This window comes from Notolabrus celidotus, chromosome 22 (assembly GCF_009762535.1).
Source record: "Notolabrus celidotus isolate fNotCel1 chromosome 22, fNotCel1.pri, whole genome shotgun sequence".
Lineage (NCBI taxonomy): Eukaryota > Metazoa > Chordata > Actinopteri > Labriformes > Labridae > Notolabrus > Notolabrus celidotus.
In genome coordinates, this window is record NC_048293.1 from 17,553,176 (window position 1) to 17,581,112 (window position 27,937).

The 27,937-nt window shown below is 41.2% G+C and overlaps 3 protein-coding genes across 3 annotated transcripts in view; 1 reads left to right on the plus strand and 2 right to left on the minus strand.

Annotated features, from left to right (window-relative positions):
- Positions 1–1,356: 1,356 nt before the first annotated feature.
- Positions 1,357–14,310, minus strand: kif15 (kinesin family member 15). The gene is made up of 35 exons (XM_034675690.1): positions 14,133–14,310; positions 13,921–13,951; positions 13,391–13,577; positions 13,217–13,293; positions 13,062–13,099; positions 12,861–12,958; positions 12,585–12,764; positions 12,225–12,434; positions 12,006–12,131; positions 11,754–11,876; positions 11,519–11,666; positions 11,274–11,365; positions 10,968–11,177; positions 10,578–10,755; positions 10,367–10,496; positions 9,767–9,908; positions 9,493–9,660; positions 9,271–9,399; positions 9,044–9,149; positions 7,756–7,921; positions 7,525–7,675; positions 7,342–7,427; positions 7,174–7,252; positions 6,983–7,069; positions 6,777–6,881; positions 6,557–6,679; positions 6,307–6,453; positions 6,094–6,189; positions 5,834–5,998; positions 5,584–5,678; positions 5,438–5,501; positions 5,319–5,356; positions 5,109–5,241; positions 2,011–2,142; positions 1,357–1,909 (listed from the first exon to the last, which is right to left on the minus strand). The coding sequence occupies exons 1-35, from the start codon at positions 14,158–14,160 to the stop codon at positions 1,841–1,843; spliced, it is 4,137 nt and encodes a 1,378-aa protein (XP_034531581.1). The 5' UTR covers positions 14,161–14,310; the 3' UTR covers positions 1,357–1,840.
- Positions 14,311–15,762: 1,452 nt separating this feature from the next.
- On the plus strand, positions 15,763–23,832 carry tacc3 (transforming, acidic coiled-coil containing protein 3). Its single transcript, XM_034675691.1, has 17 exons — positions 15,763–15,898; positions 18,847–19,012; positions 19,496–19,623; positions 19,708–19,754; positions 19,839–20,943; positions 21,050–21,092; positions 21,198–21,336; positions 21,454–21,512; positions 21,602–21,732; positions 21,868–21,952; positions 22,084–22,212; positions 22,714–22,781; positions 22,869–22,912; positions 22,993–23,153; positions 23,240–23,346; positions 23,429–23,549; positions 23,641–23,832. The coding sequence occupies exons 2-17, from the start codon at positions 18,848–18,850 to the stop codon at positions 23,704–23,706; spliced, it is 2,598 nt and encodes an 865-aa protein (XP_034531582.1). The 5' UTR covers positions 15,763–15,898; position 18,847; the 3' UTR covers positions 23,707–23,832.
- A 765-nt stretch (positions 23,833–24,597) lies between these two features.
- Positions 24,598–27,937, minus strand: part of LOC117806737 (fibroblast growth factor receptor-like 1) — a 28,413-nt gene continuing 25,073 nt past the window's right edge. The window contains exons 6-7 of the mRNA XM_034675777.1: positions 27,275–27,628; positions 24,598–26,143 (exon numbers count right to left, since the gene is read on the minus strand). Of these exons, the coding sequence (XP_034531668.1) occupies positions 25,698–26,143; positions 27,275–27,628 (800 nt within the window). The 3' untranslated portion in view covers positions 24,598–25,697. The remainder of the gene's footprint in view (positions 26,144–27,274; positions 27,629–27,937) is intronic.

Genomic DNA, 27,937 nt, shown 5'->3' on the forward strand with positions numbered 1-27,937 from the left:
GTAGTTTATTTTAGCCCTGGACTGCATTATTATTATTAATATTATTCTTTTTATTATTATTTGTATTATTTGTATTATTTTAATCATTATCTAAACCATTGTTTTAACATGTATTTATTTATCTTTTTTGGTTTGTGTTCATCTGATCTCGTTAACTCTACCTTATTTTTAACTTTTCCTTCCACTCTTACTTATTTTATTAATTTTACTGTGTTGATTTTCTTTTACTTTTTAAGTATTTCTTTTTTTTAATCATGACTTTTATAATTTTACCATTGCTGTTGTTTTGTGACTGTCGGTCACTCTGTGAAGCACTTTGAGCTACCTGTTTTTATCTATGAAAGGTGCTATATAAATAAAGCTGAGTTGAGTGAAATTATTTTTGAGGACTGACTTGACAGAATTCTGAATTCCAGGTGTAACTTTAGACTCTAACACCTGCGTCTAAATTTGGGAGTATTTATTTTAGTATTGTGTCATGCATATAATCATATGCACAAGACACCATGAGTTAATGCAGTCCAGGGTCAGTACGCACAACACTCATTGTAAGGAAACTGAGGAAGAAAATTATTACAAAATAAAATTAATATAAAAAATGCAGACTACTTAAAGAGATTACCTATTTTCCAGGCTTTTGAAAATGATCTAGTTCAAACACGTCAGAATTAAACAACCATCCTAGTTTTTACACATCTGTCCACCACAATACATCAGGCTTTTCAAAGGCAATTTCTTGAAATAATATCTCTTTGAGGTCATCATAGTTTGTAGTGCTAAAGAAAATGGGACTCCACTTCATTCAAATCACACAACTCACAAAATCTGTTTTCTTCTGGAATATTATTGAATTGACCAACCCTCAATGGCCAGAAGAAGAATACCAGATCATAACTGTGCAACCAAAGATCTTTGACTGCTAGATAAACAAGATGTTAGATATAATTTGGGGATGATATTATTTGGAATTCTGATTTAAAACTCACAATTCTAAGAGTTTTTAAAAATATTTTTTAACAAAAACTCAGCATCGTGCAAAGTAAGTAGGTGTGACAAAAGAAGAATTAAAAAAAGTTAGGCCCAAATTCTATTTTTGATGTATTATGTAACTTAACAGAGAAGAGTTTATAGAGACAACCTGTCTGGCTTGTTCAGGAAGTCGGATTCATTACATATGAGAAATATTGATCACATCTGTCGAACAATAGAATTGAAATATTAATTTGTGACAGGTGCTCAGTGTGGCCTGGTTCAATGACAATCTTCAAGAGAAATTTGTGATAAAATTTTACAGAACTGAAACCTTTAAGTGAAATAGCATAAAATCTGAAAAAAGACATTATAGCAAACTGGAGGTCAAAAGAAGAAGTTTTATTTAAAGTCACCATTAAAAAAAGTAAAAGAGCATCATGCTAAGAAAGACACTGGCCTTCACACCTCAATATGACAGGGACACAATGAACCATCTACTGAAGACACAGCTGACATGCACAAGACAAGAAGATTATAAGCAAACTTCTGTAGTTTTCACCGCACATTCAACAACTAACAGAACCATCTGACGAGACAACGAGATGACTCAACTGGTGACATTTCATTACAGCTGGGCTGTCAATGCAGCTGGTATCACAGATCAATGTAAAATGTACAGTATTCCCCCAGGAGAGACTTTGTGTGAGGTGTCATTTGAACACTTGTCATAAGTTCCCTGAATGACAAAAAGGCAAAAATCTGAATCGATGTCTGTGTATTTTAACAATTCAAAAAGTGGAATTAAAAATAGTTACAGACTGGCTCAAAGATAAAGTTTATGTCCCTTAAAACTTTTAAAATCTGGATTTTACGTCATCTCCAAGCACCCCGTGTTCTCTCGCATTAAACCGTTCTCCGTCCTGAGCCTTTCAATTTCCTTCGAGACAAAAGAAATGCAGAGTTATTGACCTCCTGTGATCACTTGCCTCATGTGACCAAAGAGAAACACAGTTTTATGATGGCAGTTGAGTTAGTTACCTCTTGCAATTTGGTGTTTTCCTTTTTCAGCTTCACCAGATATTCGATCCTTTGTTTGTGGTTCTTATGGCCCACAAGCTTTCCATTTTCCTCTGACAGCTGCACATTCTGCTTGCGGAGAACCTCGTTCTCCTGAGAAATAGAAAATAGATCAGAGCTACAGCTTCAATTAAGAGTTCATTGACAAAGTAGAAGACAACATTTTTGTTGATGGATCAACAGTTTGAATGTAACAAAGAATATATTCTTTCAGGGGACTTCTAAGTACTCAAAGTCGCTTTACATAAGGTAAAACTAAAAATAAAACATATAAATAAAACAAAACAGGGACAGAGGTGGGGCAGGGGGAGAGGTCATGTGTTGTATGCTTTTTGGAACAGGTAGGTCTTGAGGTGGCTTTTGAATGATTGAAGTGAGTCAGAGTTGCGGATGTGTGGAGGGAGAAAGTTCCAGAGAGTGGGGGCAGTGATGGCAAATGCTCTGTCCCCCAAGGTGCGGTGCTTGGACTTGGTGATAGGGGACAGTAGATTGGCATCTGATGATCTGAGGCGGCGAGATGGGGAGTGGCGTTTGAGGAGGGCGGTCAGGTAAGAGGGGGCGAGGTTATTGAGGGCTTTGTAGGTGATGAGCAGGATCTTGAAGTGGATTCAGTGCTGAATCAGGAGCCAGTGGAGGTGCTGAAGGATGGGTGTGATGTGGGCTCTGGAGCGGGAGTGGGTGAGTAATCGGGAAGCTGAATTCTGGACATATTGAAGTTTTTTGAGGTCGGTGGAGGGGAGGCCATAGAGAATGCTGTTGCAATAGTCAAGTCGGGAGGTAATGAAGGCGTGGATGAGGGTTTCTGCAGCAGATTAGAAGACTACCCCCATAAAAACTAAGAAAACTATTCCGACTAAACCATTAAGAAATGGGGATAAGAAGTCTACCAAGAAATCAAGCAGTAAACAGACGATGGGCGTGTGAGAGGGACGACGCTATCAATTAGCAGTGTAAGCTAACTGAAACAGGCATCAATAACGGAGTCCAGTGTGGAGAAATGGCCGATTCAGAGCTCATTCTGAGAGAATTAAGAGGATTTCTCCAAGAAAACAGAGAACAACTAGAAACTATCAAAGAGGAAATGAAGAAAGCGAACACTAGACTGGATAAAGCAGAGGGACGAATCGAGAAAGCAGAGGAGAGGATTCAAACGTTATGACTGAGATGCTGAAGCTACATGTGAAGCTCGAGGACAAGTTGATGGACCTGGAGAGTCGCTCTAGGCGCGAGAATATAAGGATCTACGGAGGAGCCTGAAACGGACGCTGCAACGATGGTCACATTCGTGGAAAGTCTGCTTCGGGAGGGGCTCGGAGTGACTGAAGACCTGCCTGACCTGCAGATAGAGAGGGCGTGCCGCCACGTGAGTTATTAAACTAATACTTTGAACAGTAATATGACTATAAACATTGGTAGAGACCAACTAGATTATAAAAAAAAGGGTTGTTCGGGACTCTTCCTTCACTGTGCTGCTTTCGCCGTTAAAGGGCCCCCTACACCGGATTCAGGAGGAGGGCTCCCTTTAGAGCCGTTTCGGAGAGGCTCAACAGGGTCTGCCTAATAGACCCCTACATAGGAAGTCACACTGATTAGCATTTTAAGTTTGTTGTTTATTAATCTGTTGTTTGTTCATTGTTTATCTGTTTACTCTCTGCTGGTTCTCACAGGGAGGGGGGAACTTACCAGGTGCGTGAGTGTGGTTGAGGTGGGAATCACTTAGATGACTAACAGATCCATAAGAATGGCCTCGTTTAACATAAATGGTGGACTCAATCCAATTAAGAGGGGTAACATTTTGTCTAAACTTAGGAAAGATAAAGTTGAAATCCTGGCAGGAAACAAGTAAAATTTGCAGATTAGGAGACTCATCCAAAATTTTGAGGTGGTGCGCCTACGATTCTGAATTTGTATCAAATAAAAATGATGATGGATTTAAAAATTGGATTGCAAAGGGTTTAAATATCTATTACTCATTTATCCACACGGGGGCATTCCAGGGCTTTTAAGCTTTACAGAATGACAATTTATTGGGGAAAGATGACTTTAGTAGATAGTTGCAAGTTAGACATTACTTTAATCAAAACATGAAAGAGGCTTCAGGTAAAATCGAAACGGGGTTCCTTCAGGTATTTCTCTCATTACTTAAGTCCTGTTCGTGTCACAAAATTATTTCTAGACTGAATGTTGGCATCCAAAAATCTAAACAAGGGAACACAGAGTAAAGAAGAAATGGGAAAGAGAAGGAAATGTAATGATCTCTTGGGAGAGTTGGGAAAAAACATTCCAGTTATTGTGGATCTCAACAGGGTCAAACATATGGCGTGAGTTTGGTTGGAAAAACATTGTTAGATTTTCTGTTACACCCATCCAGAAATGACATCAAGGTAGTGGGGATGCTTGTTGGAGACTCTGTGGAACTGTTGGAGCCAGCCACTTTCATATATTCTGGAACTGCAAGGATATTAAAACGTATTGGGTATTACTTGGTATACTGTTGACGGCAAGTAAAAAAGCCATAAGAAGAAAATGGTTAAAAATAGAACCACCCACAGCTGAGGAGTGGATTAATATTGTGCACGAGATTTTCATTATGGAAAAACTGTCATTCTCCCTCAGAGTGCAACACGGAAAGTTTTACCAGATTTGGACAAAATGGACTGAGTATGTGAAACCACTAAGATCCGATTTTGTTTGAAGTTATCTGTATTCTTTGACAGCCCACTCTCTTCGGCTACTCTTAATTGTTTTATTTTTGAGAATCACAAGAGGAAGCTCCCCTGTTCTTTTGTTTATGTGTTGTGGCAATAGAATGACTTAAGAACAAAAAACCTTGGAAAGGCAACATGGACAAATAACAGTCGGACTATATAGTATCACCTTTCCCAATTCCAAGGGAAAGTGGTGATTATAGGATGGAGAATATTTGAAGCAGACTAAAGAAAGACCGTGATACTGAGATGTTAAATGCCAAAAAAAAAAAAAGAATATATTCTTTTAGTAAAGCTTCTGCAGTGAGACCTGCAGGTTTTCCTCTACTTTAAGACCACTCTGGCTCTGACCTGGAGTAGTTTTTCCTCTTCGAGTACCCTGTGGTTCAGGTCTCTCAGCTCCAGACATCTGTTCCTCAGCTCGGTGGTCAGCTCCTGAACGCAGGTTTGAGACTGGGCCAACATGGACTCCTGGGCCTGCAGTCTAACCACACAGAGAGCTTGTTAACTCATGTTTTGATGGAGATTGAGAATAATAACAATAACTAAAAGAAGGCTTACTTCTTCAGAGTGTCAGACAGCTTCTGCTCTATTTTGTTCTGTGAATAAAACGAGAGGACCAAATGATTATGTGAGTATTCAGTAAAGTGAAGAACAGAGGGAGAAAAACAATGACTGACCTTCTCTGCTCTCTCCTGCAGCTCTCTTCGCATGGACTGCTTGATGGCTTCATCTGGCTCTTCACTGAAACAAATAGAAAGTAGTGTTATTATTTTTTGTAAACATCACAATGAATGATCTGAGGTATTGGATGAATAAACTCAACCTATTGGTTTTCCCATTCTGGTTCTGCTTGGTGTAAAACTGGTCAAGTAAAGCTTGGATCTCCATTCGGACCATCTCTTTCTCACTCAGCTGAGTCTGAGGACAGAAAACACAAAATATTTCCTTTCATTCAAAAAGGAATCAATTTTGATGTTACATTTTTAAAGTTAGGATGATGACAGTAAACCCGTTCTAACCATACTGAAAATGTAAAGATGAACAGCTATGGATGAATGTAACTTTGTGTTTACCTTGAGCCGTTGGATCTCTTCATTCTTTGCAGTTCTCTCAGCGTTCAGCTCGCTTAAAAGAACCTCCATGGTCATCATCGAGGAGCGCCGATTCTGCAGCTCTCTCTCCTGGCTCTCCAGCACCTGGGTCAGGTCTCTGTTGAAGCTCAATGGAGTGCAGGGGGTCTTGATAGAAGAAACAAACAAACCAGAAACGTTGCACTTCTGACTGCATATTAAAAACCATATAAAGCCACACAAAAAGCAGTGATGAGCCTTACCCGAGGTAGAGATTTTGGTGTGACTGTCAGTCCAGCTGGGGATTTGAAACCGCCATTTCTGATTGTCCTTTCCACGGCTTCGTGCTGTTGTTGCACCTGGAAAAAAAGCCCTTATAAATAAGTAAATGTGATAAGACTGTTGATTTAGTTAACTGTTGTTGTTAATTTACCACCCTTGTTCTTACTATATTGACATAATTAAGAAAACCTCACCTTCTGCTGAAGACCCTTAATCAAGATGTCCTTCTGGGCTGTTTTTGCTTGAGATGCTTGAAGGAGGCCGTTCTGCTCGTCTAAAACTTTAGTGAGTCTGTCGACTTCCTCAGTGGCATAAACAACCTCCTCCTGCAACACCTCCACCTGAGGACGGACACACACATTAGTATATTGGGTAAATATGTCCCAGCAGTCATCACTCGCAGTAACAAAAATGTATCAAATAGATAAATCTGGTCAAACTTACCTCTATTTTGTTGGACGCCACACTCCTCTCTAAAGTTTCCTTAAGGTTGCATATTTCTGTCTGCGTCTTCGAGTCCTGTTCCCTCATATCGTCTCTTTCCTGGCAGGCAGCGTCATACTTCGCCTGGAAGAGCAATGAAGTGTCAATTTTGACTACTGCATAATTACTTGTAACATATTCATGACAAACACAGGCTGACAAAGCAGAGGGGGTGAAGTACTGTGATGTCTTTGATGTCTTCAGACAGTTGCGTAATGCACTCATCCTTCTGGCTCTGCTCACAGCGGAGGTCTCTGGTTTGGTTCATCAGATCTAGAACAACATCCTGTCGAAGATACGCAGATTGGATTTAAAAGGGTAGCAGACTCACTTGAATGAGATATGAAGGAATATAAACGGAAGGAGAATTGTTCCACTCAGGCTTACTTTTCCCTGCTTGATCTCCTGCTCCAAGCTTTTTATAGTTTCACTGGTAGAGTTCAGATTTTGCTCAAGATCAACTACTTTGGAGGCCTTTAAAAACGAAACAAAAAAGAGGGTTTCAGTGACTGAGCTGCAATCGTTTTTATCTCACATAGTTTTCATTTGCAAACATGAATCTTCTCATCAGGACTGACCTGTTGTTGATTTTGTGCATTCAGGTCTGAGACTTGTTTTCTTAGCTGTGTGTTTTGCTCCATGGATTCAATGAGTTCTCTGAGGGAAACACAACAGCACTCATTATGATATGAGATTTTGAAAACAATGAAAACAAGCAGTAAACACATAGACCTGTAAACACTCACTTTGATGTACTTTCTTTGTTCTCTCTTAATTGGGAGATCAGAGTGCCTGTGTGCTCCTGCTCGTTCTGCAGAGAACCATTCGCTTCCTAGAAAAAGGAGCAGAAAATACAAACACTTGAGTATTCCTCACATTGACATCTCAGGAAGAATAACAGCGATAGTTGAGCTAATGGTTCCACTCACTGTGAGCTGTGCACTCAGTTGGTGGAGCTCCTGCTGCCTGTCCTGCAGCTGCTGTCTCGCCTCATCAGCCTCAAATTTGGCCTCGGCCTGCAGCTGGTCGAATGAATCCTGCAGTGTGCGATGTTGCTCCAGAAGCTGCTCCCAATCCAGCCTGGAAATAACAGAAGGGAAGTTAAGGGCATGCAATGAAATGAAGAGAAACCATGCAGATGTTTGAAGGCTCATGCTTACTGGACTTTGTCGAGTTGGAGCTGTGTGCTGATGAGACTGTTGGAGAGCTGGCTCATCTCTCTCTGCTGCTCACTCTGGCCGTCTTTGAGCTCGTTCTTCACCAGAGCCAGCTCCTTATCGGACGACTGCAGTACCACGCGGAGATCACGGATCTCACTCCTCAGCACTAGAGGACAGGGAGAAAAGACTTGACACCTAAGCACTCTTGTTTGTGTAAATCCTAAGAGGCAGGCAAAGAACAAAAATGTTGATCTATTTTTAATCTGATATCAATTGTGTTCTAATTGAAAACTGAAACCAGACTGAAAACTAAAGGGGACAGGGCTTTTTCAGCCAGAGCTCCTACACTCTGGAACAGCCTGCCAGAGGAGATCAGACTTGCAGAGTCAGTTGTTTTATGTCATAACTCAAGAAACATTTTTACAGGAAAGCTTTTATTGTATGATTTTATCAGAACCAGAATCAGAATCTGCTTTATTGGCCAGGTATGCTTGAACACAGAAGGAATTTGACTTTGGTAAACTGTGCTCTCTTTGTACAAGGCATAAGAATAAGACCTACAAATAAAAATAAAATAAAAATAACATCAGCTATAAATACAAAAGAACAACAAATAGGCATGACTAATATGTACAGGCTAAAATAATATGATTATTACATTTTAGCTCTGATTTTAAGGGTCTGTTTTATAAGTTGGTATGGTTTTTAAGCTTTTTAAGCATTTTGCTTTGCACTTCTTCTTGTTTTTATTGCCTGCTGTAAAGCACTTTGTTACTTGTATTGAAAGGTACTATATAAATGAAGTATTATTATTATTATTGTTATTAATTGTGTTTAAGACATAGGGGAAGGTAGGGAAAAGATTTAGCTAGAATACTGTAATGTAAGTTCCCTAATCTTTTATAACCATAGACGGTATGTGAAAAAATGATTTGCTATTCTAGTTTATCGATTGCAACTGTTTTACTCTGAAAAACAACCATGAATAATATATTTTCACGTGATTTTCCTTTTTTTTCTTTTATTACTATTTTAGCAAAAGGGAATAAAAAGAATGTTTTCATGGTTTAACTTTTTCTCCTGATTTAAAATAATCGAAAACGATTAAGGATCGTAATGCTGGTGACAAAACTTGTATTCAAATTGTCTTAAGCCATAAACATCCAAGAGAAAACACAATTACTATAATTTTCCTCTTAACTTCCTCTCAGTGTTCATCCATTGTCTCTTCTTCCAATGACAGAAACTTTCATCAACAGCTTTAGGTTGAAAAACATTAACCCCCTACCGTCTGCGGCCTGCTGTTCAGACTGAAGGCTCTCCTGCAGCTCACTGACAGTTTCTTGCAGGTTGAGCTGATCTCTGGTCTTGTTTGCTCGTTCAGAAGCCAGTAGCTAAATACGTTTTCAAGGACAAATACAAAAAGAGGAAGTTATGTCAAGGTCATCAGGGTTTTTAACAAAATGTTACATTTCAAAGACAAAGGTGTAAATTAGAAATGTGTGGACCGCCTACCTCATCTTTGCGCTCAGTGTCCTGTGACATCGCAGCGATCTGCCCCTCAAGTTTTGCAATTTGCTGCAGCAGTTGTCTGTTCTTTAGCTCCTCCTCATTCAGCTGCGTCTGCACACGACTCGTTTGATCCTGATGATTAGTTAAACAAAGAAATGAGGCACAAGGAAAAGAGTCATTGTGTTTCTTGTGCACATTTATAAGGGATACTCCACTTTGTCGTACCTGCACTTGCCGCAGTTCCTCGGTCAAAGCCATCTCTGTCATGTCTGGAGGAGGCTGCTCACACCAGATGTCATCTCCACCATCATCGATCCCGTTCAGGTGTTCTGGGCTCGCCAGAGGCACAAGACGGGACCGCAAGTTGTAGGCTTTGGTGGGAGTGGTGAGAATCTGGACGATGGACAGAATGCATGTTAAAATAATCTGCAAGGCACTACATTTATTTTGAATGTAGTAATGTTATTTGGTTGGCCTCCAAACCTCAAGCTCTGCTCACCTTTATAGTTTCAACATGAATTCTATTCAGCTCAGAGACCTCCTGCTGTTTGTAAGAATTTGTAGCTTCCAAAATGTTTTCCAAATGTCTGTTGGACTTCTCGAGGTATCTTTTCTCAGACTCCAGCTGAGACAACTGTTTCCTAAAAACAAAGAATCCATAAAATACATCACATTAGTTTAGAGGCCTATGAAGCACTGCAAGAAAAATGGCCTCTTCTGTTAAGATCACTAAATCCAGCAACCTTAGAATAAAACAACAGCCTCTTCTTTTAGGACAAAATTCAGAGCTATGGAAGAACATTTCAATAAATTCAATATGTGAAGCAGGAAGAGACATTGTCTTGCCAGATTTGCCTCAAGTGGATGTCCGGAAACATAAACAGTTGTCACCCATTTGGCTTTATTTATTGCTCAGGAAGCAGTAATTAAAAATAGAGGTGTTATCATTGTTGTAACTATTTTCTGTTCCTGGGTTTTTGGCAAAACTGGTTTCTAACTTCTTGATGGGTTTGTTCCTGAACCCCTGTGGAAATGTTGAATAATGCACATTTTAAGTTTAGCCTGTAAGGTTTTTTATTTCCAATTCAACGCTCCTTACTTGGTGACTTCTTTGTACTCCTCAAACGCCTGAAGTGCAGCACCGAGGTCAGACTGTTTCTGAAGTAGCTGAGCCTTCAGCTTCTCAGTTGCAGCAGCTGAAACAGATTCTGCTGAAGAGGCTGCTGACGCTGTGTAGGAGAAACAAGATAATTAACACATGAATAGATACACAGGATAAAGTGAATGATGTGAGCTGTTTATTATCTTACTCTCGGTGTGTCTCTCCGTCTCCATCGTCCTCTGGAAGACCTCTTCCATCTCCGCTGCAACCTGACCCACAGCCTCTTCAGCGTTCACCACTGATTCAAGAGAACGGAGCTGACGGTTCTCCTCTCTGAGACTGAAGTTCTCCGCTGCATATCGGGTCATCTTTGGGTGATGATCAACCTAGAAGTGCAGATTTTTTTTATACGATGAACGGTGCTATACATGTATAACATTTAGGAAATTAAAGGCCAGCATTTAAAGAAAAACAAACAATACAGAATTTTCCTCATCAGCTTTATAGTTCCAAAAAGGATTATTAAACATCTCCAAACTCCAGGTTAGGCTCAGCTGCCATGGTCCAAGCAGTGTTCAAATAAAACTGTATTTTGTACCTGATCCCTCAAGATCCTGATCTCTTCTTTCAGCTGGTCGATCATAGCCTGGGAGTCCTTGTCGGTAGGTGATCCGTGTTCTGCCTTCAGTCTTTTCTCAAGGCGAGAGATGTGGTCCTCTCGAAACCTGACGATCATCCGGCTGGAATGGATGAACTTATCTTTCTGAGTCCACGCCTCCTCAAGCCGAGCCACCTTCTCGGTCAGCATCTGAGGGGAGTCAAAAAAACACAGTGAGTTCCCCTGCAATGTGATTTGACTTCAAAGCAGTATGAATACCAAAATGGAAGAACCCAAGACACACACCCTTTTTTCCTCTTCTCGTTTCCTCCACAGACGAATCGCAGAAAGAAACTTTGTTTTATAAAAGCCACCCTGTTGATTTCCTACGGAGGGAACTGATGGAAAAAAAACTGATTTACACTTTTGAAACATACCAGAGAACCTTTTCATTCATTTCTATTCTTAAACCAAATTTTATATGTAACACAGCAGCCTGATTTCCTGTTTATTTCACTGCTGTACTTCATTTCATTGTGTGCAAAAGTTACCCATAGGGATTTCAGGTCCACCAGGAGCCATATCTCTCCCATAGTCCGCTCCCTGAGATGCCAGCACCTGTGCGAGCTGCTCCTTCAGCTTCTTCACCTCAGCCTGCAGCTGCCTCACATTTCCCTGAGTGTCTTCGTTGATAATGGCCTAACATGACAAAGTAAATGTGCAGGGATGAGATTCAGTGCTTTAAATCTGAAATCACTATAATCTGGCTGTGTTAGTGACAGGTACCTTATTCTTAATCAGCTTCGCTCTCTGGGCAAAATGTAAGGTGGACAGTGTTTCTCCAAAACACTTTGATCCAGGGTGAACATTGGCTATGATGTAGGTCTTTGCATTTCCTCCCAAAGAGTCCTGATGTTATGATACACAACAGAAAAGGTTAGTACAGTGTATAATATCTTGTAGAATGACTTTTGAATGCTTTATTAAAAAGGGTTAGAATAAAGTGTAGTCTATTTATAATTAAGAAGCAACGCTCACTCTTAGCAAGAATGTGAGTTTTGAATCCCTGTAGCAGATGTGACGGTTCTTCCCATTGGACACATCAACCAGTGCCATGATCACCTGACCAAGGCACATGAGGGAACGATTGATACTGCTGGCTTCCTAAACAAGAAATATTACACACATAAGCTGTTAGCAACATTAAAACCATAAATTAACCTCAATATGCAGCTCGATTCATGAGCAAAGCTTCACCTTGAGCCTGGAGCCTTCTGCATGAGTGTCTTTCTGCCTCTCAGACCCAGCCAGATCCACCAAGTTCAACTGAGACATTCTGATGTTCACCACTTCATTGATGGACTCTTTGGACTCCAGAGTCATGGTGAACACAGCGTGAGATCTGGAAGACTCTCGGTTCATGGAGGTAGAGGCTACTCGTCTATTACGCCAGCCCATGGACAGCACCTAAGAGGTCCCAAACATGCTTTGAGTACAGCTCTTTAAAAATACTTCTTAAGATCGCACATCCATTGAATTAACTATCATTTTAGTAATAATAAGCAAAGTAGTAGGCTAATAACCGTGTATGAGTCATACAAAGAAAGATGTTCATACCTGGTAGGCTTCAGCAGCCGATTTGACAAACTTCTCCACTGCTCCATCAACAAACACTCCTTTCTTTATGTTCTCCCTCACGAACAGGCTGGCTGAGGCGGTGTCCAGGAGGTCGTAGATTTGTTCATTGTATATCTCAATAAATGAACATTTGCAAAGGAAACTCTTTGACTGACCAGACTAGAAGAATAAAGAACAAAACATCAAATTCATTAGGACACCATTCAGAGTTTATTAGTTGACGACACTCTCGTGCAGATAAATGTCAGTGCTCACCTTTTCAACCTCTCTGTTGATGAGGAAGAACAGGTATTCAAAACTTCGGGGAATAACTCCTCTTAGTTCATCTGTGAAGTTATCCAGCTCTGATGGTCCTAGAGAAAGAGAGAGAAGAGTCAGAAAAAGCCAGTATAGAATTACTTAAATGCTGGATCTGGTGTTCATAGTACAAAATGCAATGAAATACTTAAATCTCACCCAGCATGGTGAATGTTTTTCCTGAGCCTGTCTGTCCACTAAAAAAGCAAAAGAGGAATCTGATAAGAAACTAAACATGTGCTTCACATGTATTACAAAACAGATTAATAAGGTCAAATAATATCTTTAATTATTGTGATTTTAAGTCAACTTACTAGGCAAATATTGTACCGTTGTATCCATTCACACAAGACTCAACAATATTCTTAGCCACACTGGAGAACACAGAGTCCTGGGGAAACATGTTGGATAAAAGTCAGACAAGGGCCAACTGTAGAGCAAGCTTTCACCCCCACAAATATGTTGCTTTTTTAGACTCTGTCGCAAACCTGAGATGTGTCCATATCAGCAACATGGTCGTAGGTGAACGTCCGTGGTTCTGGTTTTGACAGCAGGCGGATGGTGTTGGGGGAAGTGACAGTGAGACACAGATTCTGATCTCCATCTGTGGTCAGCCCGGTACCCCGGGTCAGTGGTCGCACCCGTACAAAAACTTTGATGGAATCGCTGTCACTGCTGTAAGGAGACAAACAAAAACATTAACTCTTGTTAGAAATGAATTTTTGCTGTTGGAGGTAAAAATAATCAGTTCGGCGTTTGTCATCCCTGCGGCCTGGAAAGTCTGGGAGATGAAAATGTTCAATTCATGGAGAGATTACACATACTTGACAGTCTAAAGGGTAAAACTAGCAGACAAATCTTTTTAAATATGTGATAATAACCCTGATCTAAGATCTATCAAAGAACATGAGCAGTGTGAAGTGGGTAGGATCTGTAATGTTAGTATGAGATATGCAGAGTAGTGTTAAAAGTACTGGAAAGTGTGAGGACTGTTAAATTAAATTAAATACCACCTTACCTGGCAACAAGTTGGGATGAATCACCCGACCCTGTAAACAAAATTGTGAGATTGTTACACTGTCATCTGGCCAAGGATCACTTAGAGAAGGTGGTGCAACAGATTCAGCTATTCTGCTAATGTTAACGGAGGTTGAATTAAAGCGTCAATACGTTTGACAGTTTCAAGTATTTTGTCTCCGAAGGCAATCCAAACAAATATGTTTCCTCTACCTTTTCTGCTGGAATTCATCGTTGACATAAAATGTTCCCTGTAGTTTGTCAGCGATGACCGTCTACATAACACGATTAGAAGAAATCTCTCTCCTCTGTTTACATCCTCAAAATTGGCGGGCAGGATCGCCTGACCTTCTTCTTCGTCGTTTACTTCTTCTTCGTCGTTCAATACCCGGATGATACAAACCCTCCGTGAAAGACAAATGTCGCCCCCTATTGAACCCGGAAACAGCAGCATGTTTTTTTATTTTTAATTATACTGAACATTTTACAAAATTACAAACTCTCATTGAGGATGGTAAACACAGATTACTATGGAAGCCCGTTCCCGCCAGTTAAAAAAAACTGAAGATTAATATATATATATATATATATATATATATATATATATATATATATATATATAATATATATATATATATATATATATATATATATATTATATATATATATATATATATTAGGAATAGTAAAAAAAAAAAAGAAAATGAAAATTGGGTGAGAAAAGTAAAACAAAAAGAAAAAAAAGTGAAGTCATATATCAATAATGAGAAGCTAAGTCATAATAATGAGATAGGTCTAAATGGGCTTCAATGTGTGTTGCGCTGCAGCTACAGTTTGAAGGGGCTGAGACAAAGCTTTGCAGACCTTAATGCCTTCATGGACTTTCAGTTGCAAACGTTTGGCAAGCAACACAGCTACAGTTGGATGCACCAAATATGTTGGATGGACAGAATAATTACAGACTGAGAAACTGTGTGTCAATTGATTCGAATGATTGATGGGTACGGGGTAGAACTGTATGTGCACAACAGTTTGAGACGGCGTGTGTATGTCTGTCGTGGGCCAAACTATGTATGGCATATAGATGGCTATGACAAATTAAAGCCCTATGGAATATGCATCAGTGGTTGCATTGATGGTTTCTCAAGAAAAATGATATGGAAGCATTGCAGGTTATTTAATTGATGCTGTAACTGAAAACAATGGATGTTCTCAAAAAGGTTATTTCACGATTTGTGAATCCACATCTAAAGTAGTCTTCAATGATGATATCCATTAAGGTCTGCAAAGGTTTGTCTCGGCCCCTTCAAACTGTAGCTCCGGCACAAGCACAACACACATGGAAGCCCATTTAGGCCTATCTCACAATTATGACTTAGTATCTAATTATTATGACTTGACTTTTTTTTTGTTACTTTTCCCAAAAAAAATTTAATTAAATTTTTTTCCTCATTCCCTAAACTTTTATTTTATTTTTTTATTTTTTCAACTGGCGGAAACGGGCTTTCCATAGGATTTGCGACTTTATAAAGTCGAAATTTTGAAGTTTTTTTTCTCGAAAATGTACTTTTTTTCATACTAGCCCTAATACGCCGTCGTACCAAAGGATATGGGTTTCATAGTCCTGATAAATTTCTCAGGAAAATTAACAAATAATGTTCTCTTTTGCAAACTTTTAACTCCTCGTTTTGTATCATGTTGACATTATTTTCATCTTTGAAGTTCGCTCCTAGGGCAGGGTCTGATTCGCTCACATCCGGACTTCAACGCGATTGGCTGCTGATCCAGGAAGTGCGTTTCCTTTGAATGTTTCCGGTGATCTCATTGGTCCGTTTCAAGACTTTTAAATTCCAAACGGTTGTTTCCCAGAGTCAGTGAGGGATTTTCAAACGCACATCATTGTGTCTTGACCAGCCTGCTGTTGAAACCTTTGACGAGTTATTTTACATTTTTCGGCCTACTGCAGCTGTGTTTTTAAGGTAGGTGACAGATTAAAACCTCTGTTGTCCGCTCACAGAACTGGATTCAATTATATGTCTCTTACTCTTAACGGTTCTCTTGGCAATGTCTTGTGTTAACTAGCTAACATACGTTAAAACGTGACGAAAGTTAAGTGAACATAGCCAATATTATTATATTGTTGCCAAAAGTATCGTTAGTTCTGTTCAGATTAGACTAATCAATGTGTTGATATTGGTTGCGATTTACTAGAAATGCTTGCTAATGTTCACCTGTGACCTCCACAAAGTTAACAACACATTTTAACATTATGGTGGTCACAGGCAAACAACGCTGACACATTGATCTCCTATAAAAGTTACACACGGTGTAATAAACAAACTCTAAGGTATCAGAAACCTTACTTGAACTAACGGATGAATGAAAATAGTGGTCACAAGACATCAGTAAGACAAAGATGTCATTGAACTACCCAGAGTGTGCACGCAGATCATGCTTGGGCGTGTAAAGGGACACACTGTGGGGCCATAAATATCAGCTGATTCAAACGCATTATTATCCCATCATCATCTGTGTACGTCTAAAACATGTAAAAGTTTGCCACAGCTGCTATTTGTGCACTAAAATACTAAATACATCGTAAGTATTCTACACTGCTCAAAAAAATAAAGGGAACACTTAAAAATTACAATGTAACTCCAAATCAATTGCACTTCTGGGATTTCAACCTGTCCAGTTAGGAAGCAACACTTATTGTGAATCAATTTCACCTGCTGTTGTGCAAATGGAACAGACAACAGGTGGAAATGAGAGGCAATTGGCAAGCCAACCCCTATAAAGGAATGGTTCTGCAGGTGGAGGCCACAGACCATTTCCCTGTCCTCATCCTTTATGCCGGATTTTTGGTCACTTTTGCATTTTACCAGTGCCCTCACTACTAGAGGTAGCATAAGGCGATGTCTGCAACCCACATAGTTTGCTCAGGTAGTGCAGCTCATCCAGGGTGGCACATCAATGCGCGCTGTGGCAAGAAGGTTTGCTGTGTCTCCCAGCACAGTGTCAAGAGCATGGAGGAGATACCAGGGGACAGGCCAGTACACTAGGAAACATGGAGGGGGCCGTAGGAGGACAATAACCCAGCAGCAGGACCGCTATCTGGAGGAGCACTGCCAGAGCCCTACAAAATGACCTCAGGCAGGCCACTAATGTGCATATTGTGAGAAACGGACTCCATGTGGGTGGTATGAGGGCCGGACGTCCACAAGCGGGGCCTGTACTCACAGCCCAACACCGTGCATGGCGATTGGCATTTGCCATAGAACACCAGGATTGGCAGATTCGCCATTGGCGCCCTGTGCTCTTGGAGGATGAGAGCAGGTTCACACTGAGCACATGTGACAGACGTGACAGAGTCTGGAGACGCCATGGAAAACGTTCTGCTGCCTGCAACATCCTCCAGCATGTCCGGTTTGGCGGTGGGTCAGTAATGGTTTGGGGAGGCATGTCCTTGGATGGCAGACCTCCATGTGCTAGCCAGAGGTACCCTGACTGCCATTAGGTACCGGGATAAGATCCTCAGACCCATTGTAAGACCATACTGGTGCAGTGGGTCCTGGGTTCCTCGGAGTTGATTGATGCCCTGATCCAGGTCTGGGAGGAGATCCCTCAGGAGAACATCCGTCGTCTCATCAGGAGCATGCCCAGACGTTGTAGGGACTGCATACAGGCATGTGGAGGCCACACACACTACTGAGCCTCATTTTAAATTGTCTTGTGGAATTACCACAGAAGTTGGATCAGCCTGTGATCTGATTTTCCACTTTGATTTGAGTATTATTCTGAATCCAGACCTCCATGGGTTAATGATTTTGATTTCCATTGATAATTTTTATGTTATTTGGTTCTCAACACATTCCACTTTGTAATGCATAAAGATTTTCAACTGGAAGTTTCATTAATCAAGATCTAGGATGGGTTGTTTAAGTGTTCCCTTTATTTTTTTGAGCAGTGTATTTTATTTCAAATATAACCCTCTGGTGATCTTAAATCCCCTGTATGTGAAATGTTACTGTTACAAAAGGCCTGTAGCCTTGTATAGGCTGGCAGATCAGCTGTACATTATATATACTTTATTTCAGACTCATAGGTCAATATCATCATAAAAAGGTATACAAAACTAGAAATAAATAACAGATACAAAACAGGGTCGACAAAACATACAGTGTTTCAAGAAATAAGAAAAATACCTTGTGTCACTTAATGTGGGCTGAGGAAGCTCCCTTAAAATTTCATTATCTGAATCAACGAGGTAACACATTAATACATAATATTTCTGAGCTCAGCATGAAATGTACGGACATTATTAGAGACAAACATTCTTTGCATTATAGAATATTACCTCCCTATGAAAGCCAAACTATTCTAGACTCCATTTTTACCACATAAGGCTGTACTGGCAGGTAGCATTGTTTTTATACATATTTTAAAAGAATTGCGACCAACACCAATACCTAATTTTAGATTTAAAAAAAAATATCAACTTGTAAATGCTCTTTGGTGGACAAACTGTAATGGCGGAACAGTTATAACATTTTTCTGCTTCCTTATTTGTACAAGGTCCATTTCCTCACAAGCATGCTGTTGCTGTTTGTGTTGATCATTACATTTCTTGTATCTCCTATTGGTATTAATCTGTGTACAAATATCAATAAAGTAAGAATTTGATTACAAAACAAACATACATGAGTGTAATATTTAAGTGAATATCTAGACGTTTGCAAACCAACATAAGTTACTACTCATCTTTTGGTTTTAATCTCATTCTGTTGTGAGGTTTGTCCACTTCTCTATACCCGGTTAATTTATACACACTTCAGTGCAGCCTTTAAGCGTCTTATCAGTGGGATGCAGCTTTGCGGTTGACGCCTGCAGTCGGGACCTCTGTAACTTACAGTTTTTCTTTCCACAGGATGAGTTCTGTTTATGTGAATGATGAGAATCGTGTGGTCGGCCCTGGAGGAAAGCAGAACACTTCAATTAATGACATTTTTGCCCTGGATCAGCCAACTGGGAGGCCCTCCATCCTGCGGCAGACTGAGAATCTACCCAGCAAGACCGTGCCCAAAGGGGCCAAGGTACAGAAGCCACTCGCCTTATTTGACCTCTTATCTATCAAAACAAAATGCAACTTAATTCCCATTCATGGTCCTGTGTGATTTTTACCTCTTCTACACGCCTGGCTTATGAAATAGATGTGTGAAGTATTTATCTTAAAATCTTTAATCTTATGACTCTTCTGATCTTGTTTTTATACAAATTGATGAGACACTAATCTAAACCTAAAGTTTTGACTAAGAAAATCAACCGTGAACTTGTACCTGTGCACCTTTTTTATGTTCTACATATTATAACCTTAAGGTGTTTGTTTCCCCAAACGAAGTTAGCTCTCAGAATACTTGTACTGTTTGATGAAGCCACTAAAAGGATAGATTAGGACATTTTTGCAGCACACATTTTAGAAGTATACCAGAAGTCTACTTTTAAAATAATTGTATTACAGTTTTTTTTACGCCAAATCATGTCTACCACTCACCTCACTGTTTAAACTGTGTGTGCAGGTTTGTTTCCAGACTCCAAGAAGAGATCCTTTGACTAAAAGATTTCTATCTCCTTCCAAGTCTGTCAAAATGACAAATGTGGATGATTGCACTAAAGCGTTTGAGTCTTTAAATTTGGACATGAGAAGGTAAGAAACATTTTTTTAACTATAAAATGCCTCCAGCTGCACAACTGTTCTGTTCCAGTAACTAAGTCTTCTCTGTGTTTACAGCCCTTTGCCACAAGATGCTGCTGTGCAGTCTGATGAGCCCAAACAAGGTAATTTATCCAATGATACAAACTCATTAGTCCACGGTTTCCTCTAACTGCAGAAAACTTGCTGATCATCTTCTTCTTCCACAGAAGTGTCTTCTTATCCCGATGATAACATGCCCATACAAAGCAAAGGAGGCTATCAATTGGATTTTGACAACCTTGACACCATGGATCCATTTCAAGGATCTAATAAGATGGTCCTCTCTCCTGCAGTACCCTCTGTCAAGAACCCACCCACACCCCAAACTGAGCCTCAACAACCAAAACCAGAGAATAACTCAGAGGAGCCTGCCAAAATAGAATCAGCACTGGACGAGACTCTTCCTTTCAGTCTGTCAGTGGAAAACTCCCTGGTTGACACCTCTGCAAACATCAGCTCCACTGAGAGCAGCGTTGTCACCATCGTGAGGGTCCCTCAAATTGAAGAACAAAATTCATGCACCGCCACACCCGATGAAAAACAACCCGCTGAGACGTCTTCAAGTTTTAATCAAGACAAAGGGTCTGGCAGTTTTATTGAGGATGCTCCTCTGCCAACAAAAGGCTCTTACAACTTTGATCTTGACAACCTGGATGAGATCAATCCTTTCCAAACTGGTGGCTCAAAAATTCAGAATTCACCTGTCATTGAAAGAAAAGCGCCAGAAAATAACCCACCTGTCGAGGAGATTCTGATGAAGGATGATCAAGCCAAAAATGTCGACGCACCCAAGGTGGCCCAAGAGATGCCTGTTAAGCCCATGGCTGCTGTGGCCCCGATCTCGGCCATACCTTCAGCTGCTGAGTCCACATCCCAGCCAGATGATGCCCCTCTCAAAGACGGACCAGTCAAGCTTGAGTTCAATTTCGATGATGGCAACGAGGTCAAAAAGAAGCCTCCACCCAAGAAATTTGGCAAAAGGCCACCAGGTCAGAAACCAAAGGAGGAAAAGCCGACATGTGACACCAAACCACCAAAAGAAGTCCCGGTGAAGCCTGACACCACTGACAATGCTGAAGTTCCAGCTCCCAAAGGGTCTTACTCGTTTGATTTTGAGAAGTTTGACGACCCAAACTTCAATCCCTTTGGAACAAAAGCAAGCATGAACAACTCTCCAATCTGCAGCAAGAAATCCAGCCCTGTGCTCACTGAAACTCCTCCTCCAGAGCAAGTGGAGAAGCCTGCAGAGACAGAGGCTGTGCCACAAGCATGGTATGTTAACTTTTTATCCAGGTCTATTAAAAAATTGAATTGCAGTGGACACTTAACGCGACAGAAATATATTCACTCTACATTTTAACACTTTTGCCCTCTTTAGTGCTGGAGAGAGCGTCCCAGCTGCTGAACCCAAACCTGAAGTGGTAAGTACACACAGATAGCACATCTCTCTGCAGCCCTACTCCATTTCTCCATCAGATTCGTTGTTTGTTTTATTTTGCTGGCAAATAATTGTTTGTGCAATACAGAAAGCCGAACAGAAGGATGTCTCTGACCTGAGCGAGACATTTCAACTTGAATTTGAACAACGTGTGGAGCATCTCTCTGATCAGAAGCCACAGAGCGCCCTGCCAGACTTAAACGATGAGTTTGTTCCTGGAACTGTTTGTAAGAAAACTCTCACTGTAACTCTGTTTTGTCTGTTTCAACAATACATTTTATAATGTTTGACGTATTACCTAAAAGAACGTGATTCTGGAATTAACCTATCATCTTTATTTCCAGTCATGGCCAATGATTTTGATGGACAGATCGATTATCTGGAACAGTTTGGGTCCAGCAGAGTAAGTCCAACTTCATGTGTTTGAATAACATTCTCTTGATTGCCAATTCATGACCTACACACGTTTAAATATAATTATTTTGTCTGCAGTTCAAGGAGTCTGCTTTGAGGAAGCAGTCCCTGTACCTTAAATTCGACCCTCTCCTGAGAGAGAGCCCAAAGAAGCCGGCAGGCCCAGCTGCTCTGACCCACGTCCCTCGCCCTGCGGCCTTTGTAACACGGTATGACGTACTTCTGTTTTCAGTGTTCCTTAGAGCTGAATTTATTCTGCTTTGGGTGTCCTGTACAACCAAATTAAATATGACTGATATGTAACTTCACTAACAAGGATTCTGTTTGTTTTATTTTTAATTCAGGCTTGAAACTCCACAGATGGCAGAGAAGCCTGCAAGTGTAACTCAAAAGGATGATTTCCAACTGTTTAATGACGCTGCAGCACCAGTAAGTCACTATCACATGCCTGGTGACTTTAACATTTGCTAAAACAAGCAGAAGCTGCTGCCCCCTGTCATGGTCACACATTCATCACATATCTCTTAACTTCATGTATTTACTCTGGGACTCTCTTCTAGGTTGCTCCAATCCTCGAGGGTCTCGTCCCTCATTTCCCCCAGCCAGCACATACGGAGGATGCCATTATTGAAGTGCTGAAGTACAGTCAGAAAGACATGGATGACGCCATCGCCAGGGTGCAGGCAGAGGTTTGTGATGTTTTTAGTCACTTTGTTGGAGTGGAAGTCAACTCAGTGATTTGTGCAGACGGAAACTTCCACAGAGCACCTTTTGTTTAGTTTTCAAAAAAAAATTCCCTGGAGCAGTTCACAGTAATCAGATTACACAGCAGTACACTCTGGATTACACACAAACCTCTAATATAAAAAAGAAAACCTGTTGAATGTTGTTTCTGAAGCCAAAAAGTGAACCCGAGTTTCTGCTCTGATTTTAACAGACAATCATTTAGAGTAGAGTCAAATTACCCTTCAAACACGAGGCACAGGGAACTTAAGGAGCAATGATCATCAGTAACACCTCCGCTGGCTGCTCTTGCTCTAAATGTGGTGGCTCAAGCTGCAGAAAAGACTGCTCACACTTGTATAAGTTGAATAGGGTGAGAAAGTGAAAGCTGTAGTTTTGAAAAGGCTCTGACACATAGCTCATGTTATTTAAATTGACACTGATTTAATCTGTATTTTCTCCTATAGGCAAAAGAAACAGAGCAGCAATGGAGTGCCAAGTACAAAAAGCTGCACGATGACGGACAGGAGATGAGGTAGGAACTGCTTTTGACAACTTTTTGTTAATCTAGATTGTTTGGTTGGTGAAGTGACATTTGACTATCTACTTTCTCTCCACACAGGAAAATAATTGCAGAATTTGAGCTTGTCATCTCAAAAATGATGGGTAAGTTGTTAGATATGTTTTGTACTGTCCAAAGGATTTTCTGATGTGTGTTGCGTCGTTAATTTTCTTGTATTTTCCAGCCGATCAGGAGAAAGAGAGAGAGGTGTACCAGGCAAAGCTCAGCGAGGCCTTGCTGGAGAAGGAGCAGGTGTCCAGCGACCTGAACACCATGGAGAGATCTTTCTCCGACCTTTTCAAGAGACTGGAGAAATACAAGGATGTCGTCGAGGGTTACAAAAAGGTCAGAGCCAGGACAGCATGACACATGTTGAGGTTTCAACAAAAGCTTGTAGTAGTTTGATCTGTAAACTGTTCTCTTTTCTTCAGAATGAGGGGACGCTGAAGGCTTGTGCTCAGGACTATCTGATGAGGATCAAAAAAGAGGAGCAGCGCTACCAGACCCTGAAAGCCCACGCTGAGGAGAAAATTACCCAGTAAGAAACCTGACTCTCCTGTTACGAGTGGATATCTACCAAACTTTATGGGTGTCTGATCGGAATTTGTTGTTGATTTCAGTGCAAATGGAGAAATCGCTGAGGTGAGGTCCAAATATAAGGCTGAGGGATCTGCACTTCAAGCTCAGCTGCGCCGGGAGCAGCTGAAGACGCAGTCACTGGAGAAGAGCCTGGACCAGAAGGTAAGAGACAATCTGTTATCTATATAAGTGTACTTGCAGAGTGTTGCGTTATCTTCATGTTTGTTTACTCCTCTTATTTTGATCTTTACAGGAGAAAGAGGCAGAAGAGCTCACCAAACTTTGCGACGAACTAATCGGCAAAGTGCAGAGGGGTTGAGCTTGTTTGTAAATACTGTAAAATATTTTCTTCTTCTTCAGTGTCCAAATCATTTTCTTGCACTTTGTTTTGTCTCTTTATGTTCTTAAAGAAACTGTAAGTAAATAAAGATGATTTAGAGGTTTAGAGACAGTGTGATTGTGGTTTGTCTTTTACACCAGTATGATGATTAACCACTAGGGGGCAGCAATTCTTGTGTTTTGCACCATCTGGGATTTGAATTTAAAGGATTATTCAGATATAGAAGCAACATGTTAGAGGCCTGAAAGAAACATCTTCCCTTTGTGGGATTTTCTTTGAATGCAGTATTAGGAGAACGTATCCCTTGTGAGTCCGGAGCCAAAGCTCATCTCCATCCTGAGATGCTTACAACCAAACAAGAGCTCACCTGACACAATGCTCCCCTTCTTTCCTGAGCAATCACAGGGTCCTGTCACATCACTCCCACAGCAGAACAATGCACTTCCTAAATGGTGAAAGGAAATCCTACCTAGATTGGAGTTGAATGAGGTGGTAGTGCGGACCAGAGGCAGAGCAGGGGGGGTAGGAGGAGGAAGCGGAGAGGGTTGATTCACTTAAATGGGGAGAAAGATGCTGGTCACTCGGTGTAGTCTTGCAGGGGCCGTCACTCATCTAAAGAGGGGGCTGTGTGAGACTGCTCTTGTGTCTGTGTGCTGTCTATGCAGTCATTCACCACAGATACTTCTGCTGGCTGCCCTCTGTGTCACCCTCACAGACCCCTCAAAGGAAGAAAGCTGACCTGTCTGTACATGGGACAGCTAACTGCCACAGGTTACAACGTAGCTTTGACACCTGCTGTTGGTAACAAAACTGCACCTGCCGAAGAACAGTTAATGTGGGGACAAAAATGAATGTGAAAAGCATGTAACATTCGTTTCAGGTCATTTAATGAAACTACCAAACCATCATGCTTCAGATGACTTAGCTTTTGAGCCTTGAACAGAGTACATCATCATACTGGATTGTCAAATATAACCAATTACATACAGAAACCTAAAATATTGGCATTAACTAAATGTGATTAAACTGACAAAGTACTCAAAATGTACTAAACATAACATCAACAGTATACTTTAATAACATTACATACATAGATATGTAAAAATGCCTTACTCTGAAAAATAAACTTTGATACATATTTAGCAAAATAAATTAAATATTCATGACTCAGTTTGATAATAAAGACTACAGCTTCATAAACTGTGGTGAATGCTAGTTTAACTCCACATGCGTTTAACTGATGATGGGAATCTACCTTTAAAAAGACGTTCAAATGATAACGAGAACTGATTCGGAAAACACATTTCTTCCATCCCTTGCAGTCTTAGGCTAGGTTTGCACGCCATTAAAGGCTCTGACACTCACCGGCCTACTCTATTTCACTTTCAACAGGAACAAAGAGGGATGGAGATGGAGGGAGGCGACAAAGGGATAGTGGTCTGCATTCCAAACATTATGCATCTTTAACAAACAAAAGGACTACCTGAGTAGGAGCGTAAAAAACGACTCCTTTGTAAATCTTGAGTACCATTTTCATCTTCATTCATGCAGACTGTACAGAACTCTGCACTGTGACAGCTGAATAAGTGAAAGGTAAAACCCAACCCCCCCCAAACAGCGATACCCCAAGTGGGAAAATGCAACTGCAGAGGAGGAGCTTTCAGCTGGCCTGAATAGCTGCGACTGAACTCACACGCTGCAAAAATGTTCTTCTCCTCTGATTGTGTTAAGCGCACAACAAGGATCAATGGAGTTTAGTGGTGTGAGGATCTGAACGGTAGAGATTAAGCACCAAATATGGAAGTTTGGATGTATCACTGGCCACTGGTTTTCCCATAAGCACTCTTTCCTGACACGCTCCAGCTATAAGAAGAGTGTGACGAAGTTCATAAAGAGCAATGCCAGGTGAATGTCACTCAAGAGGTCCATAACTCACTGGGAAAGTTAGTGAGGGATATTTGGCACACTGGCTAACACTGGAAATGAATGTGTTGATGCTGATGTACTTTCCCGTCCACATGGGAGTGAGTGTGCGTGTGAATGTCTGTGTAGATTTTGGGGTAGATTTTAGGGGGGATTGTCGGTCCTCCCTGACTGAGGAGGAGCTGCTGCTGTGCCAAGTACTCCTCATAGTTCATGGAGCTCATGCAGTCTTTCTCCGGGCTCGAGGAGCTGGATGACGGAGCCGCACAGCCTCGATCCCGTTCTCGATACGGCAGCCGGTGGGAGCTCTGCAGCACCTGTGCACCAGCGGCTGAAGGAGCGCTGGGAGGGGGGCAGTGTTTTCTGCTCTGGCAGAACCACAGCAGCACCGTGCCAAAGATGAACACGATGCCAGCGGGGATGCCGATGATGACGGGCCAGGGGAGGGAGCTGGAGGCCGGGGAGAAATTCGGCGTGATGGGAGGCTTTGTGTCTGCGAAGGAAGAGAGCCAGAAAAGAATCAAAACATGTTTACAAGTTTTGAGTAATGCCAAGAGGTTGTTAAATGAACAGGTGAAGAGCTGGAGGCTAAAACAGACTAAAATTTGTTGTCAATTAATATCAATAATAAAAAAATGAAATGGCCTGATTACTCTTATTTTCTTTGTCAAATTAAAGTAAAAGAAACATAAACGTTCAGATGGACAGAGAACGGATGACATCTCTTTCTCAAACAGGATACGTCTCCATGTCACAAACTCCATGCTTAACTTGCGTTGACTGTGGAAGGCATAAGATGCTACTGAGAGCTCTGCAATGAGTTTACATAGATCCTCTATCTTATTTTCATATTAATGATGCATTATTACAAAAGTACACATCATAGAAAGAGAATGACCTCACTTTTTTTAGGCTTAAATCAGCAGGATTCTTTTATTTTGAAATTTAATTTTCTTGGCTTATTAATGATTCACACATTTGTAGAAAATATTGCCTGTAGGTGTGAGTGTGTGTGCGTGAATGGTCGTCTGTCTCTCCATGTTTGCCCTGTGATCGGTTGGCGACCTGTCCAGGGTGTACGCTGCCTTCCGCCCGAAGTCAGCTGGGATAGGCTCCAGCCCCCCGTGACCCCGAATGGGATAAGCGGTCAAGATAATAGATGGTAGAAAACATTGTAACTATATTTGATGAATCAAGTCATCATTTTATCTCTTACAAGCTCATTGCTCTTATTGTTACATTTAAATCATGAACAACAACAAAAAGGGTTTAATCCAACATAAATAAGATGACTGACTAACTAAACGTGATGGTTTTGTGTGTATTTGGTGGAGAAAAACAAGAAAAAAATGGTGTTGAACAGCAACAACGAAACGTTAATGCTGCTTTGTAGTAATCTCTCCATGTTCCTCTTCACTGACATCATATATACTCCCACTTTCTTTTAAGTTTGGCATCCGTCTGAAGTTTTTATATGAACCAAAGCAGACTTCTACGAGTGAACCGCCACATGATATACACAAGCTGATATCTCGGATCCTTTTATAAACTGCTGATGTGTTGCAGTAACATTTGCAGCACTGCCTGCTGGGTAAACTGTAAACAGACAATTCCCAGGCCTCACCTGGCAGCACAGTGAGGAAGGCGCTGCGGAAGCTGTAGCCCATGGTGTTGGCGCCTAAGCAGATGTACATGCCGGCGTCATCTTCCTTGGCGCGGGTAATGAGCAGCTTGTTGAGGTAGGAGCCGTCGGGTCGCGACCACACGTCCCCCGTGGGCAGCACCACGAAACGGTGGTCCCCAACCTCGATGGTGGAGTTGTAGCGGCTCTCCTCGTTAGTCTCGACTCGTTTGAGCCACTGAATGACCGGCTTCACGTCGCTCCTCACTTTGCACTGGAAAGACGTGGTGCCTCCAAAGTCCACCGTCGTGTTGACCGGGTGAGTGCCCGTCAAAACAGGCTTGGTGTTTGTCCGTTCTGCGCAGAGACACAGAAAAACTGTCAAGACACAAACACACTCACACACACACACACACACACACACACTCACAAAGACATCTCTTGACATGACAGCCCTTCTGTGGGTCTTAGCTGTCCATGGCATTATTAGCCTCCGGCTTAGAACCTGTAATTGACAGAGATGTAGGAATACTACATGTAACACAAGAAGTATGTGTGATTAGTTTCCTCTCTTACTTTGCTCCTGGTTGTACAGCACTCATTTCTCATGGGAGAGGGGGGGCAGTGGATCTGGCAGACAGCTGGGCTTTAATCAGCTCCAGATTG